Source organism: Falco peregrinus, chromosome 1, assembly GCF_023634155.1.
Source record: "Falco peregrinus isolate bFalPer1 chromosome 1, bFalPer1.pri, whole genome shotgun sequence".
NCBI lineage: Eukaryota > Metazoa > Chordata > Aves > Falconiformes > Falconidae > Falco > Falco peregrinus.
The window spans coordinates 80,973,193-80,988,163 of record NC_073721.1 but is presented as its reverse complement, the minus strand read 5'-3'; the positions used below and the strand labels follow the sequence as shown (position 1 = coordinate 80,988,163).

At 48.1% G+C, this 14,971-nt stretch overlaps 2 protein-coding genes across 2 annotated transcripts in view; one reads left to right on the top strand and one right to left on the bottom strand.

The window, feature by feature from the left end:
• The window catches only part of CDAN1 (codanin 1), a 33,559-nt gene extending 23,418 nt beyond the window's left edge, over nucleotides 1-10,141 (bottom strand). Inside the window, 8 exon segments of the mRNA XM_055793764.1 lie at nucleotides 366-486; nucleotides 879-957; nucleotides 1,859-1,978; nucleotides 2,418-2,611; nucleotides 4,828-5,000; nucleotides 5,002-5,053; nucleotides 6,658-7,358; nucleotides 9,909-10,141. Coding sequence (XP_055649739.1) covers nucleotides 366-486; nucleotides 879-957; nucleotides 1,859-1,978; nucleotides 2,418-2,611; nucleotides 4,828-5,000; nucleotides 5,002-5,053; nucleotides 6,658-7,358; nucleotides 9,909-10,004 — 1,536 coding nt within the window. The 5' untranslated portion in view covers nucleotides 10,005-10,141.
• Nucleotides 10,142-10,321: 180 nt separating this feature from the next.
• Nucleotides 10,322-13,184, top strand: LOC129783667 (uncharacterized). The gene is made up of 2 exons (XM_055793772.1): nucleotides 10,322-10,930; nucleotides 11,797-13,184. Exons 1-2 carry the CDS (start codon nucleotides 10,462-10,464, stop codon nucleotides 12,453-12,455), a joined length of 1,128 nt encoding a protein of 375 aa, XP_055649747.1. The 5' UTR covers nucleotides 10,322-10,461; the 3' UTR covers nucleotides 12,456-13,184.
• The last annotated feature ends 1,787 nt before the right edge of the window (nucleotides 13,185-14,971 follow it).

Genomic DNA, 14,971 nt, shown 5'->3' with positions numbered 1-14,971 from the left:
AACAACTCCACTTCTTCCAAACTACACTCTTATATTGCATCTAACCAATCACTCTTCTGGGATCCATGTTCATTAAATGAGAATCTCAAACAAAATTTGACCCTGTTAAAGTCACTGGTTGAGGTCAGTGCCTGAAGCACAATGCAAGGCTAGCCAGCAGTGGCTTGCAGCTAACAATCACTGGACCTAGCAATTTACTCACCCACTGAGAAGAAAAAAAAAGTAGTTTCTAGACACTTGCCAAAGATGACACGACAAGATACTTGAAGTAGAAGGAATGAGATTTAACATCAAAGTCATCACAGATAAAAGAGCAACACCACAAAGGTTTGAAGCAACGTCAGTTAAGGTCTGCCAATTCTTACCTTGGCTGTGCTGCTTTCATAAGCCTGCCTGAGCCTCTCATGCAAGGTGGGAGAAAAAGATGCAATCCGTTCATTTTCAGCCAAAAGCTTCAGCATCCCCTTTTCTAAACGGGAAATAATTCTGCCAAGACAACATAGTTAAAACCCAGACAGACAGACATAAACAGCACATTATCAGACCTAAAGACATGCTTATGCTCATTTTTTATGAGGCTCCCAAGTAAAGACTTCTAAGCCCCAGGCACCCACTGTAAAATCCTACTGGCATCTGTAGGGCCATTTTTTATCGTTACAATCTCGTGACTCTCCCATTGTTGCACAATTACACTGAAGTTCAGTAGACAAACCAGTGCAAGAAAAACTCAAGATATCCAAATCCAGGTCAAGTTGTATGTTTTGAGGGGAAATTAACAACTCTGTGCCTGTAAGGTAAAAGCTCTCAAATCCAAGCACACTTGCTTAATCTCACACATCTGCAGACATAAGCAGAGGGGGAAAAAATACTCAACTCACTCATACTGATAATCCAAGACTTGAACAGCAAAATAAACACAATTGTGCACACTTCGGAAATGCTGTCTCCCTGGTGCATCTAAGGGAAAAAAAGAAACATGAGACAACAGCATCTATCACCATTTATAAACTAAAAGACCAACAACAAACTCTCAAGGAAAGTAGGAACTGCCATATCCAGAAATAGTCTTTCAGAGCAGTATCTAATTTACCCAAGTTTCCATCCCCTGCCACCTGAATAGACAAATCCTCCCGTCCCTATCCTTCCTGTACTAAAGGCAACTGAAGTGTTTAATGCTGTATGAAGAAAAGATTCCTACTCAGCCTTCTGGCCAACAGTAAGCAGATCAAGGATGAAAAGCAGACTGACTGCAACCAATCACCAGCTGCTGCTCCTGTAGCTGGAGACTTCGTGTTCCTAATCTTAGCCCCTAAGAATCAGTAAGTGGCAAAACAAAAGTCAATCAAGCTGGGGCATCTAGAGGTGGGCGTTGTCCCATCTTAAAGCCACTGTTTTGTTTTTTATATACCCATATCAAAGCACTAACTGCATCAAGCTAAGTGTGAATTTGCCAAAAAACAAACGCAGTGATTACACATCTGTATGGATAGATTCTGTGCACTTATAACCCAACCTTAAATTTAAGAAACACGTATCAGATCAACAGCACTTCTGAGTTGCAAGCACCAATGGAAGAGAGACTTTAGCATATGCATCCTTCTCTCTGAAAGTCAGTGTTCGCAAGTAGCTACAGCAAATCTCACACAACAGCAGAAAACTCAATTCAAACAAGATCTAGCAACTCCACGTTATCATATGGTAGAGGCACTCCCCATACATGCACGGTTTTTGTCAGCATTTCAGTTAAGTCCCATTTCCATGGAATTTAAGGCTAACTGTCCATGCTAAAGGCAACTACTCTGTATCATATTATCATTCCTTGAAAGTAGCATTCTTTCCGCTCAGTACTAGTGCTTACCTTTACTTCTTTCATTGACCTCAAGGTCACTATCTTCATCTTCTGCAGTAGAAGTGCCTTTAGATGTCAACAGCTGCAGAACAAAAAAGAGCTCTAGAAAAATATTTGGTACCAGGTTTTCTGGAAGAGAGGAAATGAGATACTAAAGGTGGATATTCAGTATTGACCTGCTTTAATAAACAAAGGTAAAAGACAGATACCTGTTCTATGGCACAGTCAGCAAACAACTCCTCCCCCACCCCACCCGAGCCACAGTGTAAATCAATATGAGAATTACAGGAAAGATGTGTTAGGGAGAGGCCTGGTTTCAGACAGGGCCATACAACGTCAGCCTACTACAGCTCAGAGTACTGCATCAGATTCACCTCCTTCCCTCAACTTTTACCTAGCACCCATTTTTTCTAATAACAGTGTTGGCTTAGTTTATTTTTCCAGATGTTACTTGTTTGTACACTGTAACTGTCCCACAACTTTCACTTCTCATCTACCTCCCCCTCACAACACACATGCAAGTTCAAAGCTCAAAGAAAGGTCAGTCTCACATCTTCTGGGCCTTCACCTGCTATACACGATGAATAGAGCTGTGCCAGACACTCCAACTGTTTCTTGCAGGAAACCTTAGTAGGATTTGCACAAGTCACCAGATGGCTTTCAGCAGGAAGGCTAGCACTGCGAGTGTAGCTAGGCTTAGTAGCAGTACCAGGATCAAGAGATATCCCTGCAGGAGAAGATGCCTGGTGCAGCAGTTTGCATCTGAAATTCAAGAGCAACAACATAATACACGACTGAAGATGAATACACAGCAGCCATGTGGCCAGAAGAGGTCTTTCTCTTGCAGTCTAGCATGAAGGTGTTCCTGCAATAACTAACCATTTAATTTACACTGTCTAAAGCTGCTTTTTATCGTAATAGTATTTGAACTCGTCTTTCTCTTAATGAGGAAAGATCTTGGGGCTAACAATCAAAAAACTCAAAAAGAATGACATTCATATTCCAACTCTACTAAAATAGCGTGGCACTTTGACCAAATCGTTTAACTAACCTATGTTATTGCTTCTCATCTAAACCAGTATTTGTTAAGGACATGGAATCTGTTAGAGACCAGGTCCTAAAAAAAATTTTTACATGTACAATTTCTGACAGCTAGACACTTCAAGAAATCTACGAAAATAAGGTTCACATCCATACCTTCAGATGTATTTGTAAGGTAACAATGCCCTGAGAAGATCCAATATCACTAAGTTGAAAGGCAATGCAACAACTGATTAAATTCCATACTGGCAAGTTAAACAACAGAAGGAACAAACTACTTTAATTGCTGCATTCTAAATTAACAATGATCACTCAGTTAAATACACAGATATTGTAAAAAAATATACCTACAGAGGTCATTCAAGAATGCAGCAGCAGAGTGGCATATGTAAGACACATGAGAAGCAGGAAAAAAGCCAGTAACAGCAGTATCAAATGATTCTGAAAGACCCCAGTGGAACATTCACACTTGGACATCACAGCACCTCTTACCACATTGTCTCAAATAGTAAAAATCTTTGAAAGTCACTTCAAAGGCTGTGGGGAAGACAGAAACCTTTTTAATTGCAGCAAAGAACTTTTTCTATTGGCCAATTTCTAGTGGAATGGCTGTGGTGAAGAATAAATTAGTCCCAAAATGGGAGTAGAAAGGTTATTTAATATCTCCCTTGCAATGAACATAAGCACCCAACTGACAGAACTCAAGAAAATTATATATCAAGCACTTTGTAAACCCACCAAGGTAAGACTTCAATAATGTAGTTAGATTCTGCTTCACCTCTGCCTCAGTGTTGTCATCTACCTCAGCATGAATTCCACCTCCTGCCCTTGCTCAGAGCAAGCTAGGTGCTGTGTTAGTTTTGCATCTCACTTCGCCACTACTATTGAGGACACAACAGCAGCTCCCAGCTCTCAAGCATAATGGATCGGATGAGATCACCTCACAGGCAAGATCCAGCCCACATACTGCTATTTCGCTGAACTTAGCTTATACAGATTAGGGGGACATTTCTGGTAGAATTCAGACTGAAATATGTGCTTCATTGAAGTGCAGAGAAGCAGATTTGAATCCTGAGCAGTTCTGTTACAGCTGCAACACAAGCAGTGACTCATGAAACTCTACTGGGTCTGTTTCAGCCAGTTCTGGTCCTGCTGAAGTGAACTGCAAGGCTTAGCAGGAAAAGACTACCCACACGTCCTGAGGAGTTTCCCCAGAACAAAATCTACAAAGAACTGCAACAGTTCTGACAGCAATTATAAACAATAGTTTCTTTACTACTGTGCTTTACTTTTTTTCTGAAGTATCAGTCCTCACAGACTAACTTTACAGAGGATGAAAGTCACACAGTAACTGAACAGCAGACAAAATTAGAAGCTAGAATTCACCTAATCTCCCAAACATCATTTTCAACAGATAACTGCAGCAGTAACTTTTAAAACAAAATCTCATGCTACCCATGTCCTGTTTTCTCTGACTGCAAGCCTGTGTTAGTCTGCCTACCTTGCAAAATCACTAACGCTTTCCCCACATGTGTGTCTTCCATCACAGACACAGTCTTTAAAGACAGCCTTATTATACCAACTCAAACCCACTTACTTCACCTGTGCAGTCTAAGGAAAGCTGCACAGGGGACAGCCACATGGGCAAGCCCACGGAGAGGTAATCTTATGAAAGCAGTAAGGATTAACTGGACTTCTGAAAAAGTGAGGGTCATTGTCCTAGTCAGCACACCTCTAAAATGATAAACATGAGCTAGCTGCATTAATATCCTAGTCTGATATCAGAGTCACACTTGGTTTTAGGCAAATTACAGTTTAAGGTCACCAATACTCATTTTGGATATTCTTCTGATTGTTTCACTCTTGTATTGGTACCACCTTAAGACAAGAGAATTAAATATCAATACAAGCCTATTGCCACCCTGCTCAAACTGTACCGTTCTTTCTTCAGCATCTCCCTCTCCTCCTGAAGGCTGGTGCTTATCACAGATGTAAGGTTTCCTTCCTGGACAGCAGTAAAGGCCTCAAGGCTTGACCCAGATGAAAATCGAGCAGCTGGAGACTGGCTGACAGGCGTAGAAGTGAAGCACATCTTTGGTTTTGAGAGGGGGGCGCTCAGCACTTACAGGAGTTGGGTTGATTCGCCTTGATGGTTTGCTTCTGCTGAAAAAGTGAGAAGTGATTCCACTGAAATCAAGCTAAACAACAAAAAAATATTAGGTCTCAAGACAGATGTATGCAACTCTTCCAGAAGAACCTAATGCTAAAATAAAATGGATATGAAGTCAGAATATTGAACTTCTAAACTGTGCATATAGTTGCTGACTTCATTCTTGTCACTGAATAAAATGTCACAGAGCTACAGGCTGCTAAAAACAGCCTGCTGACCCTTGCTGTGAAGTTAATTATCAATCACCAAGTCACAGAACAGATAACACACTGCCACACAACTCTTCCAAACATTTTTAATTTGAGAGGACAGGATGTGCCTCATTTTAATAAGAGACTAATTCACTGGCAGCTTCTAATATGACCATGAGGGGAAAAAAAAACAACCAAAACCCCAGAAACATCACGCTGTCATTGTCTATCAGTAAGAGTCCAGGCTTCCGAGTTACCACAGGCCCTTTCAGTCTAGGAAAACCCATCCTCCCTGCATAAATCATACCTAGATTTGTCCTTTAGGAAGTGGCTCTGTAATGCAGTAAGAGACATACTGGAAATGAGATATAGAAACCTAAGGCATTACATTTCTCAAGGAAATGCTGGTTGCTACATATTAATTGCTACAGTATTCTCAAAATCACTACAGCATTGGCTTCCCAAAACCCTGTAAACCTCCTTCCTTACTCTTTTTCCTAATCGGGCATAGTGCAATTGAGGAAGAGAGACTTACTGGCTATGCCAGAAACACACCTTATCTCCCTCGGCCAAAGCATCATCTAGAGTGCCATCTAGACCCAGCATCTGTGTCTGCTGTACAGACCCAGACCTATCAAATTTCAGCTGGAATTCTGCACGTCCACCTAGAAAGGCCCACTTTCAGAGACCACTGCTGGTTACCTGGAGCAAACAGACTGACATAAAAGCATTATATTTGGTAATGAGGACTTTAAAGAGTAACATCTCAAAGATAAAGAGACGGACTGAGGCAACCACAACACAAACAGCTGCCCAGAAGCTAAGCCAAAGTCATCAGGGAGACCAGGGCTTGCTGCAGACCAAAAAGAATACAGGCATTAATAACACTAGTTATTTTGTCCTTGACCACACAGCACAAATGAAGCCGCATGCTAACATCTGTTACGAGAAGCCACAGAACGTCAATCCGAAAGCTTTTTTGCTAGCATCAGTAAAGGTGAAGAGCCTTCCAGGACTGCTCTTCATTAGCAATTGCTATTGCGTTAAATGAGAAATGTGAAGAGCCAAGATAATGCTGACTTGCTAGAACATGCAAGGGACAAAGATGTGCTCAGCTTCGTATCAGCCTGTGTACCACTAAGCTGTGGGAAGCATCACAAGTGAGAGGCTAAAGAGGTGCCTTGGGTAAGTTGCCAGAGTAAAAGCCTGACTACCCATTGAAACAATTCCCCTACACGGCAGCCGTAACAAAGCAGTTCTGACAAAGGAGCTCAGAAGTCGGCTCCCAGATATTGTTTATTACGGCATCTTCTGTGTATCTGGACACGCACAACAGGATGAGCTAGCCAAGGAACAGTAACCCGCAGCAAAATCCAAATGAGACAGCGAGGCAGACTTGCTCTTACTTTGTCCAGCCAGAGGCAGCACCCATAGGCGGAAACTCCTCCAAGTTGTTAAGATTTAGCTGGCTGGGTGGGGATCTGGCAGAAACAAGAGGCACTTCACTCCGCTTCCTTCTCCCTCCGCTCCAAGATAGACTCTCATTCTTTCCTTCTTCCTCGTCAGCAAGGGAACGCCCCAGATCCCGAGCTACCTGCCGGCCAGAGGCACTGACCGAGTTGCTGCCTTTCCTCCGGCCTCGTCTCGCTGGCAGGGCTTCAGGCGTGGCTGTAAGGAAGCTCCCCAGGCTGGCCTTCTGAGATGACCGCCTCTCACTGTGGTTAAGCACAGGGCTGTACCCAAAGCTCGGGCTGCTACTGGAGCCCATGCTAGGGAAGTCACCGCAAGGGCTAGACAGGTTTGACCCAGAAAAGGAAGAGGAGCTGCTGGGTGCTGCAGCAGGAGAAAAGCTGGTATCTGTGGTGCTGGTGGTCACTGAAATCCTTTGGGAAAAGAGCTGCGCTCGGCTGCTGGTTGCGTGGCCTGCCCTTCTTTCCGATCCTATCCCATGGCTCCCGCGGGCCTTGGAATTAGGAGTCTTAGCAGGAGTAGAGGGTCCATTAGTCAGGATCTGGCTGGTCTGCTCCCTTAAAAAATTTAGCAGAAAAGGCACAAAGTCTTTCTGAAGCAAACTAAGAGATATCAGCTTGTCGTGGATGTGGTTCTCCTACAAGGAAAGAGGACAAAGCATTAATGTAAAGATGCTACCCGATTCTTTCTGTCCACCTACCCAGACTCATTTAAGTAGTAACTGTGGGACTGCAACGCACAATAAAAAACATGACTTTTCAAAGCAGGTCACTGAAATTCAAACAACCTTAGCAGTGGCCATAGATCTGAAACTCAGCCTCCACATAAGATGTTTTGGCAGAAGATTTCAGATGGATTCATTCACTTTGGTCTCTGACTGGAAAACAGTGGCACTGTTCCATGGGAACACCAGTAATACTTACTGAAGCTACAGCCAGGGAGAACTTGGAGCAACTGGCACCCCTAAGTTCAACATTTCAAAGACACTGATAATGAAGTAGCTACTTCTAATAGAAAAATCTAAAATCTGCAACTTCTCCATACCCTATGTGTCTATGAATGGCACCTGCTTCCACAGAGGGGTGCTATAACAACAGTTGTTTAAGCACTTTGGGTCTGGCAGTGTCAAATACAAGACCAAAGCTGCTCTTGCATTTCAATTGCCTAATTTTGCTCCCTTGAGACCTCACAGAGGTCTAAACCAAGACCTTGCAGCTTTTAAGGTATGTGGAAGAAACATAAACAAACAAACAAAGCCACCACAGACTCAACACATTTAAAATCTAAACAAGCGGTGGTGATCTTACAAGGGTAAATGTAGACACACACAAAAAAAAAAAAAGACTTTGTAAGTTTTATTTCCTGGGTAAAATTTCTTTTGCTCCTAACACTGCACCAGGTTTCTATTTCCTGTCAATGGGAATCGGCACCACTTGCAGAAACAACAGAGCTGCTCTCACAGGCAGCGACTTATTCCTTACCAATATTAAAATCATTGCACACATATTCCTGTTCATTTATACTCACACCTCCACTACATGAAAAGTCAAGAAAGCAAATGCTATTTCTGCATGACTTTTTTGTCCAAAAGGAGGCGTGAAAGCATAGCCATTACTAGACTCCTACAATCCTTGACACTTAGGCTGAAATTCACGTTTGAAAGTATGAGACCAATTCAGCTTCCTGGAGAAGCATGAGACTCCAGCACAGCCTGGATAACAAGCCAAGCAGCCAAGACTCCCTGCTTTAGCACTCAGTGAAACAACCCAGGTCAGAACACAAACCCCATGAGGTGTCAGGAGATCCAACTTCTACCAGCAGCAGTCTGAAACTGCCAGGGAAGCTAGTGCAAGACATAGTCCACGGTTTCCTCAGGTGCCCCCTGGGTTTAGTGCAGAGGAACAAAGACAATTACAGTCTGTGCTATGCACAAGGTCAGGTAGTTTCTTCAGCTTTTCAGAGCACAACATGCTTTCAACTCATCTTTCCGTGTGCAAATCAATAGAGGCTTATTCCTCCATGGCTGGGTAACAGCAACCTGTTAGCAGCAACCAGCTGCCAACCGCGAGCCTCCCACTTGCTTTCTCACTCTGAAGCAACCAAGCTGCTCCCAGCAGCAAAAGGCAGTTGGCAACTCCCTTGTAAGGGCAAACATTCTGGCCTCTGCATCCCTCAATCACGCAATGTGAGCTGAGCTGCCAGCACCTCAAACTTCACAGCCTCCACAGGTCTGCTTCTGCAAGTCACGGTTTAGGAAATACCTGATATCATGAAATGCTGGTCCCTTCTTCCTGCTGAAGTTCAGGATGACAGCGATACTCGACTAACTCATGGGGGTGACAGTTTTGATTTTAATTAATACTAGGTAACGTGCACCGAGGGGCTCAGGCAGAAAATGCTTTAAACAGAGGTCACTTCCCCACATTAGCAGTGAAACATCTGCACGCATAGTCCATCTACGGCGATAAATGCTTTTATTGCCACAGGAACCCAGATTCCCCAGCCGCACCCTGTCACAAAACTCAGGCGACCCAAACGCAGCAATGCCCCTCTCCCTGCCCCAAGACCCCCCTCAACACCCGGGCCGGGACACGCAGCGGCGGCGATCGCACGCGGCCGCGCCCCGCAGCGCCAGGCCCGAGGCCCCGGCACCGCACGGCGCCGCCGGCAGCGGGTGACAGCTCCGGCCGCCCCGCCCCGCCGCTTTCCCGGCAAAGGCGCGGGCAGCGTCGGCCCCTCGCGTACCGCGGCCCCTCGAGACGCCAGCTGCCCCGCCTGCCCCGCCCCCCCGCGCTCCGCGGGCACACGGCAGCCAGGGCCCCCAGGCACCGCGCCACGCTGCCCGCCCCGCCGCCGCTCCCGCCCCGGGGCCGCGCGGCACCACCGCCCGCCGGAGGCCGCGGCCGCCGGGTCCGGGCGGGCTCAGCTCTGCGGATTTTAACGGTTTGCACGCCGCCGGCAGCCGCGCCTTCCCTCCGCTCCGCTCCGCCCGCAGCCCGCCCGGGGCAGGGGCCTGACCCCGCGGGCCTCGCCCCTCACCGCGACGCGGCGCGGCCGCCCCCGCCGCCGGCTGTCCCGCGCGGCCCCGGCCCGCGGCGGCGGCAGGGTGCGGGGGGCGGCGGGCCCGGCCCCGCCAGATCTAGCGCGCTGCGGTCGGGCGAGCGGGGCGACACCTCCCGCGCGTTACCTCAGCCGGGCGGTGGCCGGGGCCGTGCCGGAGCCACCGCACCACGGCGCTGACCGCCACCTCCTCCCGCAGCAGCAGCTCCAAAACGGCCGCCATTCCCGGCCGCCGCCGCCGCCGAGCACGCGCGCAGCCCGCGCCGGGGCGGGGGGGCGGGGCGGGGCGGGCGGCCGCCGGCTGCGGGCGAGCGGGCGGGAGAGTTCGCCGCGCGCGCCCGGCCGGGCCCGTCGCGTCCCTCCCCGCCCGCCGGGGCGGGGCGGCCGCGGGGATTCCCGCCGGGGAGGCGGGGGGGGCGGGGCCGGCGCGGGCCGGGGCCGGGGCCGGGCCCCCTCCCCATGTCAACACGCGGGGCACGGGGCGCCTGCGCCGGTCCGTGCGCGTCTTTTCCTCTCATGCGCGGTATTTGCTTCCCCAGCAGGGCTCGGAGCCCGGCCTAGCAGCGGCGGCGGCGCCCGCGGGCCGGGGCGGGGGAAGGGGCGGCGGCGCCCCCAGCGGCTCCGCGCCCGCCCGGCCGCCGGCGCCGGGCTCGGGCCGCCCCGGCCCCCCGCGGCGGAGGATGGCCGAGGACTCGCCCAAGCGGCGCAAGGCGAATTTCAACGAGGCGGAGACGGAGGTGCTGATCGAGCAGGTGCTGAAGCACGAGCAGCTGCTCTTCGCGGCGGGGCCGGGCCGCGCCTCCCCGGGCCAGAAGCGGAAGGTGTGGGAGCTGATCCGGCACAAGGTGAACCCGGTGGCCGCCTGCCCCCGCGACGTGGAGGACCTGAAGAAGCGCTGGCGGGACCTGAAGCGCCGCGACCGCAGCAAGCTCTGCCGCCTCTCGCAGGGCTGCGGGCCGCCCGGCCCCCCCGCCCTCGGCCTCCTGCTGGCCCCCGAGGAGATGCCGCCCGCCGTCGCGCCGCCCGGCCGCCGCCACCACCTGCACCACCACCACCGCGCCTACGGCTCCCTGCTGCCCGCCGAGGCCGTGCCCATCGTGGGCGGCATCGACACGCTGGAGCTGCCCGGCGCCGTCGTGGGGGAGATGGGTGAGTGCGGGACAGGCCGCCGCGGCCCTGCCCCGGGCCCCGCGCCCGGCCTCCCCCCGCCGCCACCGCGGGGGCCCCGGCGGCCGCATGCTCGGCCCCCGCGGGGAGCGCCCCGCTCTCGGCCTGCCCGCCGGGCGCCGCCGGCACCGGCCCCGCCTGAGGGTGCCCGGCCTGGCGAGCGGGCTTCTCTCCTCGTAGGCGCGAACAGTCTGTAAACGCGCGCAGAACCGGGATGTTTGCGCTGTGGGCCATAAAAAGGCGCCTACGGGCGAGCCCTGTCCCGCGGTAGATGCCTGCCTGTGAGGCATCGGACCCGGCCGCTGCGTTCACCCTGCGCTGGCCGTGCCAAGGGCCGTACCGGCTGGTTCCGGGCAGTGCAGGCAGTACAGAGTGCCGCGAGTACCCAGCGTTGTGCGTAGCAGAGAGGCATCGCGTTAGTGCGCTGCAACGATCGCCTTCAATACCGAGGGATTTCTTGCAATCACAGTGTTTCAGCAGTGCTGTTGCTGGCGTGCACGCGGAATGAGCCTGCAATGAACTTTGTCTCTCGGAGCCTAAAACTGCTTTCTGTGGTGGGGCCGGTAGGGGATCTGTAGCATGCAAATATATGGTTAGCTGGTGAATGCTTCCTCATGGTTTTCGTCCCACCTGTCAAGGTAACAGGCGTTTTAAAAGCATCAAAGATAATGCAGTGCAAGTTAGAGTCTTGGTTCGAGGACTAATGTTAGCCCTTAGCGGACGAGAACACATTTCACCGAGGACGAATATTAGTCCTAAGTGGATGAGAACACAGTTCACTGACCGCCGAGGTCATGAAGTTTCTCACTGACTCTCCTTTGCTTTTCCTCTCCCCCCATCTCCTCTAGGGTTTAATGATGATCCTGGAACATCTCATCAATCCAGTCTTGAGAAGATGAACCTCAAAGAAGAGATAGTAGTGAAGGTGGTAGAGCCAGAAGAAAGCTCTGAGGACATGGCAGTGGTTCCACCTAGCCAAGAACAACTGCCTTTTCTGGGGACATCTGGTGGTGGTTCCTCTGGGAAAGTAAAAGCCAAAACAAAAGGCAGATCCCAGGCAGACCAAAATGAAATAACTGAAGAGGACCTAGTGCAGATTCAGCAGACCCAGATGCAGGTGATCCAGTCTGGCTTTGACAGTGTCAACCACAATCTTCGGCTGCTGCAGCAAGGCATGCAAGATCTGAGTAACAGCCTCAGCATCATGGCGCATACGCTTGTTGCTATCAAAAACGTCTACGTGAAAAACAACACTGGCCCGACGACGTATGCCACTGCCTCTACTCAAACCACGGCTGGGTACCTGAGCCCAGGCTCCCCCCAGGTCTCTTCTGCTGAGGACAGAGGTAGAGTGCAGGTGGCTGGAAGCAGCAGCAGAAGCAGCAGCTGCAGCTCCAGCTCCATGTCACAAGAACCAGGTCCTTCAGAGTTTCCTAGGCCCCCCCTGAGAACCATTAAGAAAGAACATCCAAATGGCTGCTACTACTTCTGCTTTGCAGATGTGTAAAAACTTGAATATATGTAAAGTGACTGTGGTGTTAGGTGCTGTTGTATGTTCTGCTCCGGCCTGTGATTTCAAAGGAGCAAAGTGGACTTGCCTCCCACATTTTTCCCAGTGGGAAACATTTTGCTATAGGTGGCATTAAACACTAATTACCAGTCTATTGTTTGTTAACTCTGTGCAGTTGGCTAATAATTTTCTTCTGTTTTCTTTATCCTCTCATTCTCTTAAAAAAACAAACAAAAAAACCCAGATTTATTTTGACTAAGACTGTTGTCTGTATCATCCTTTGTTTAATGTGACCTTTTGAAAAATAAAAGGCATGAGTGGGGTAAAAAAAGTAACATTATGGTTACTGACCAGCAGGAGCTGTCTTACACAAGTTGCTTATACAAACCTCAGAAGTAGTTGATTTTTTTTAAGTACTAGTTTTTCCAATAATTATAATGTTGGGGGTGTTTGCTTGGTGGTGTTTTTATGTTTTAAGCCTGCGCTGTGCAAGGCATCACAGGAAGAGTGACGTACCTGCTTACTTTAGGAATGGTTTAGGACCGAGCTGTTGATTCAATTATGAATGTACTCAGAATTCATACAGCACTGTTGCACTTGGCTATTGTTCATTCCCAGCTTGTCAAATGCACCTTCTTCACAGAGGTATTTTGTTTTACTGCACTAGCAGGGTAGGCTCGCTCTTGTCACAAGATTAAAATAGAGAAATACAGCAAAAAATAGTAATTGATGAGTAATGCCTGTTTTTTACATGGAATAAATTTTCTCCATATGGTTTATGAGCAGGCTGTATCTGCACCAGATTTTGCAAGACTTCTGGAATCAATACCGCAACATTTGAAATACAGAGAGCAAAAAAGTTTCCTTATTCTACATGAAACAGTAGATCGGCTGTTAAACAAATTACAGGAGGCAAGAGCTGACTTCGCTCCAGACGGTACAAATGCTCCTGCATAGTTTCTGAAGTGTTCCTCTTCACGTATTGGAGAGATGAATAATATCTTCCATTCTCATAACTATATATCCAAGGAAGAAGAAAGACAAGGTAGAGTTGAAGGAAAAAGCAACCTGTTAAGTGTCAACTCTAAAACAAGCACAAAGGAATCATTTTATCCTAATTTGAAAAAGAAAAACCTCCTTTTCACATTTAGATAGGAAGAAACTATTGTCACTGGTGCTATTCTTAAGATGAGTTTAAGGCTTATATGTTAAGAGTCGCTCTACTTTCCACAATCCAAGATTAGCAGAGGTGCTGTGTTCTTACGTCCAGTGTCCATGCTGAAGGGGAAACAAAAAGCTTCTCACCTGTAATTTTATCCAATGACCTGAAAAATCATGCAGTTCTCTTCTTAAGCATTTATCACCAATATTAAAGTTCTACAGATAAATATGGCCTATACCAATGACTAGCTGCCTCTAGTTTTTGAATCATTTTGCACAAGCGTTCCTACTGCAAGAATTTAGCAAATGCAAATGATGTAGAGAATGGCAACCCAATTGTCCCTCTCCCAGCAGCATAAGAACATGCAATCCTGGGGTAAGATAACGTCATTTTTGCAGTCAGTTTTGACAGAACGCTATAGCATATGAAAACATACTTTGAAGTACTACTTCTGCCCTTAGACCATTATGGTATACCAATCACGCACATGTACGTCTCAAAAAACAACAGCTGCTGCCTAATGAAACGTGAATACAGGATAGTCATGTTGTTAGCAAGTGCTTCCCTTCAGTATTATAGAGGGAGTGAAATACGCAAATATCTCACAAAATTAAAACATAAGCATTGTTAATTGGGATTAACGCCTTGAAGAAGAGGAGATTCTTGTTTTCAGGTTTATCTAAACACAAGGAGATGGTGTGGGTGACAGGTATCACTGCCTTATTCCTAAATTGCTCATTTTAGCAGGATTAGTTATTTCCTGTTTTTAAATGTAATGTAGAGTCTATTTTGTTAAAACTTCCCAAATTCACGTGTTGGAAGCATTATTTCTCCCCCATTAGTACAGATGGGCTGTCTCAAGCAGTGTTTTCTGTAACTGAAGAAGGCATCCTTCATTTGGATTTTGTTCTCATGTACAGAGACAACAATTAACCCTTCATTTGGATTTTGTTCTCATGTACAAAGACGACAATTAACGCTACTGTGACATTCCAGGTAGATTAGTAAACTGTGATCTACAGTTTACCTGGTCCTTCTGGGCAGCAGTTTGAGCTTGTCCAGGTTGCATCAGCTGGTTCTTACCTTTCTGACTTTTTTTTTGAATGTTTCAATTCTTTCTCTAACTGTTAATTCTTGAATTTCACTTACAACAGCATTTCTAGGGAGAGCTGACTTCTGTCTCCCACATAGCTTTCTCATGTTTGAATGCAAATTTAAATGAGAGGCAGGTACAGTGCAAGTGCAAAGTGCAGCAAGATCCTAAGAGTGGAGTGGGCAGACTGGATCTCCTGTATGAATGAAGACTACAAAGCCAGGCAATGCTAGAAGACACTTCAGTGGTCAGACAACT

What these genes read in the sequence shown, in the direction of transcription:
- LOC129783667 (XM_055793772.1), top strand. Translation starts at nt 10,462, where the DNA reads ATGGCCGAGGACTCGCCCAAGCGGCGCAAGGCGAATTTCAACGAGGCG. An exon ending in CGCCGTCGTGGGGGAGATGG is followed by an intron (nt 10,931 to 11,796) that starts GTGAGTGCGGGA and finishes CATCTCCTCTAG; the next exon opens with GGTTTAATGATGATCCTGGA.